The following is a 3,127-nucleotide window of genomic DNA, read 5'->3' on the forward strand; positions in this document are numbered from 1 at the left end:
GGTGTACTTTACTTGACCCAGTCTGAGACGTGTTCAGGTGCAGTTTACTTGACCCAGTCTGGTGTACTTTACTTGACCCAGTCTGAGACGTGTTCAGGTGCAGTTTACTTGACCCAGTCTGGTGTACTTTACTTGACCCCGTCTGAGACGTGTTCAGGTGCAGTTTACTTGACCCCGTCTGAGACGTGTTCAGGTGCAGTTTACTTGACCCAGTCTGAGACGTGTTCAGGTGTAGTTTACTTGACCCAGTCTGAGACGTGTTCAGGTGTAGTTTACTTGACCCAGTCTGAGACGTGTTCAGGTGTAGTTTACTTGACCCAGTCTGAGACGTGTTCAGGTGTAGTTTACTTGACCCAGTCTGTAGTTTACTTGACCCAGTCTGAGACGTGTTCAGGTGTAGTTTACTTTACCCAGTCTGTAGTTTACTTGACCCCGTCTGAGACGTGTTCAGGTGTAGTTTACTTGACCCCGTCTGAGACGTGTTCAGGTGTAGTTTACTTGACCCCGTCTGAGACGTGTTCAGGTGTAGTTTACTTTACCCAGTCTGTAGTTTACTTTACCCAGTCTGTAGTTTACTTTACCCAGTCTGTAGTTTACTTTACCCAGTCTGAGACGTGTTCAGGTGTAGTTTACTTTAACCAGTCTGAGACGTGTTCAGGTGTAGTTTACTTTAACCAGTCTGAGACGTGTTCAGGTGTAGTTTACTTTAACCAGTCTGAGACGTGTTCAGGTGTAGTTTACTTTACCCAGTCTGAGATGTGTTCAGGTGTAGTTTACTTTACCCAGTCTGACGTGTTCAGGATGTGGTTCTTTGAAGTTCAGCTGGTATGGCAGAAAGGCCAGACTCCTCCTGGTGGGTTTGTCTCTGATCTCGTCCACCACATCTTTCAGTGTGTAGATGTTTCTGCCGATATCCTGCAACACAATCCGATAAAGTTTTTACTGCTGCAGAATAACCTGAAGTTTTTTATTCATTACTTTTCCCTGAAAATTTTTTCTCTCTGAAATTTACATTATTGATCAGTTTTGTTGGCCTAAACTTTGTCTTTACCTTCTTTGGTTATTCTGCAGCAGTGGAAGGAAATGTCCAGTAAACACCTCCTTCATTTAATTGTTCATTTCAGATCTGAAAATGTCTGTTTTGGTTACTTAACGTTTTTTGCTTTGGCAGTTTGCTGCTTACTTTGGTACCATTTAAGGTTTTTCACTTTTAACTACTTAGATTTACAGGAGATCTACAAACATGGCGGTGGTTTTAAAGCTTTTGACTTGTAGTGTATATTACATCAAATATTCCCTTATTTGGCTTATAAACAAACAAGAATGCGTCATCTAATTTCTGTATTTATATTTATACAGTATGTGGCCTTCATCAAATGTAGAAGCTCAGTCTGTGTCGACGTGAAGGCACACATCTTCATCACTTTAATACACATGGAGTTTAAAAGGTAAGAAGATGAAAAATATATTTAAAAAAGGGAAATTAGCTCATTCTGCAATTTCTATAAAGCAATGAGGAATAAAAGTTATTTAAAGGCTCAGCTGACTGTTGTAATAACTGACAGGAATGTAAAGTCAGACTCGGATGTAAGATCTTGATCTGTAACTCTTGATAAAACCAGTATTTAAAGTTGATCAGCAGGTCCAGCAGCCTGCGTGCGCAGCTGCGGCCCTGTGAGGCAGCTTCCCGCTGGCCGATTCACTGACCCCCAGGAAAACACGCCGACTGTCCGACAGTCCGTTTATCAAAAACTCTATTTCTGTTTCCAAACATGAACAAAGTCTCACCTGGAGAGGGGCTTTCTTTAAAAACGCTCCTGCATCTGCGACAACATGCTCCACCAGGGAAGACGCCATCTTGGATCGATGACCAGCACCTGGAGCGACCAATCAGAAGAGAGGAAGCAGCCTCGTGGTAGAAAGAACACAACGAAGCCTCGTTCACTGTCATAGTTACCTTCATCAACTCGGTGTTTAAAAATCAGTTTATTACGTTACATTACATTACTTTATGCTTGTCAGTTACCTCAGGTCATTCGGTTTGTTGTGTGCGCGAGTAAGTAAGCTAAATTAACTTTAACGTCCTCAGAAAAACGCTGAAAACATTGTTATATGAGTTTTGAACCAGAGGAAACGTTACAATTTGGACCTAAATGTTGTTCACGTAATGGTTAATATCTCAGCCTTATTAATATGACTTCACTCGCCAAAACAAACCATCATTAAACGTATTTGTTGGTATCTTTACGGACATAATTCCTCAAATGGTGATATTTCCGGTTTTCCCAGAGACCGTGAACGCAGCGTGTCGTCTCATCGCGATCACGTGACGTTTTGTTGACGGTAGAAGACGCAGGAAGATGGCGGCCCGCTGGAGCAGTGAGAATGTGGTGGTGGAGTTTCGGGATGCTCAGGTACTTCTGCCCGAAAGCTCAGGTGTAGAATAAAGTGACCGGCCGCTCAGGTGTAACCTACAGGTGAACAGGTGGTGGAGCACGTGACAGCGTCAGGAAAACGTGCACACCGGCCGTACGTCACGTTAATACTCAGTTTAGCAAAGATTAGCCGAGTTGATCGACTTTAATGTTTATAATTTAATAATAAAGTTATTAATGCAGAGGAAGCACGTGCTCTGGTTGTAGCTATGTGTTAAAGGAAAAGGCGGGAAAAGAAGGAGCCAATGAGAGTTATTGATTACTGAGAGAAAGGATCAATAAATTAGGGCTCTCTGTGGAAACAGCTGTTGATATAAACAGCCAATAATCACGGTCAGATCAGTGAGATCAGCTTATTTTCAAACCTCCACACATCACAGCCTAAATCTGGAACCCGGAAACATTTTCAGGACTAAACACTTTCTGCACAAACACAAAATTTCTGCACCAGTTTAAGGTGGAAATTTGGGCAAAACAGAGGTGGCAAAAATCTAACAACATATATAAACAGTATGTTTAGTGGTTTTTGATCTGGACCTGGTCCGAGGTGGTATCGCCTTTTATTTGCATTTTCACAAACCAAATAAAGGTTTCACAAATCTGAAACAGTGTTTTTAAAGAAACTTTAGCCTCTCTGCGTCAATCTAGTCCAGATTTGACAGCTCTCTGTGGTTTTTGATCTGGACCTGGTC

General features: G+C 42.1%; 2 protein-coding genes across 9 annotated transcripts in view; one reads left to right on the plus strand and one right to left on the minus strand.

Moving 5' to 3' along the window:
* Positions 1 to 747: 747 nt before the first annotated feature.
* LOC123958552 (RNA-binding protein NOB1-like) overlaps positions 748 to 3,127 on the minus strand; it is a 13,525-nt gene continuing 11,145 nt past the window's right edge. Inside the window, exons 1-4 of one of the 7 annotated variants that reach the window (XR_006822117.1) lie at positions 2,218 to 2,576; positions 2,027 to 2,096; positions 1,789 to 1,909; positions 761 to 915 (exon numbers count right to left, since the gene is read on the minus strand). Coding sequence is in view for 2 of the 7 variants with exons in the window: in XM_046031949.1 (XP_045887905.1) it covers positions 763 to 915; positions 1,789 to 1,877; positions 2,218 to 2,254 (279 nt within the window). In the remaining 5 variants the exon portion in view is untranslated. The other 6 variants (XM_046031949.1, XR_006822115.1, XR_006822116.1 and 3 more) reach the window with 6 other exon arrangements.
* wdr59 (WD repeat domain 59) overlaps positions 1,800 to 3,127 on the plus strand; it is a 17,879-nt gene continuing 16,551 nt past the window's right edge. The window contains exons 1-2 of one of the 2 annotated variants that reach the window (XM_046031946.1): positions 1,800 to 1,915; positions 2,290 to 2,414. In XM_046031946.1, the coding sequence (XP_045887902.1) occupies positions 2,361 to 2,414 (54 nt within the window). In that variant the 5' untranslated portion in view covers positions 1,800 to 1,915; positions 2,290 to 2,360. Of the gene's footprint in view, positions 1,916 to 1,935; positions 2,057 to 2,289; positions 2,415 to 3,127 lie in introns of those variants that run through there. The other variant, XM_046031945.1, reaches the window with a different exon arrangement.

The sequence above is a fragment of the Micropterus dolomieu genome, linkage group LG20 (genome assembly GCF_021292245.1).
Source record: "Micropterus dolomieu isolate WLL.071019.BEF.003 ecotype Adirondacks linkage group LG20, ASM2129224v1, whole genome shotgun sequence".
NCBI lineage: Eukaryota > Metazoa > Chordata > Actinopteri > Centrarchiformes > Centrarchidae > Micropterus > Micropterus dolomieu.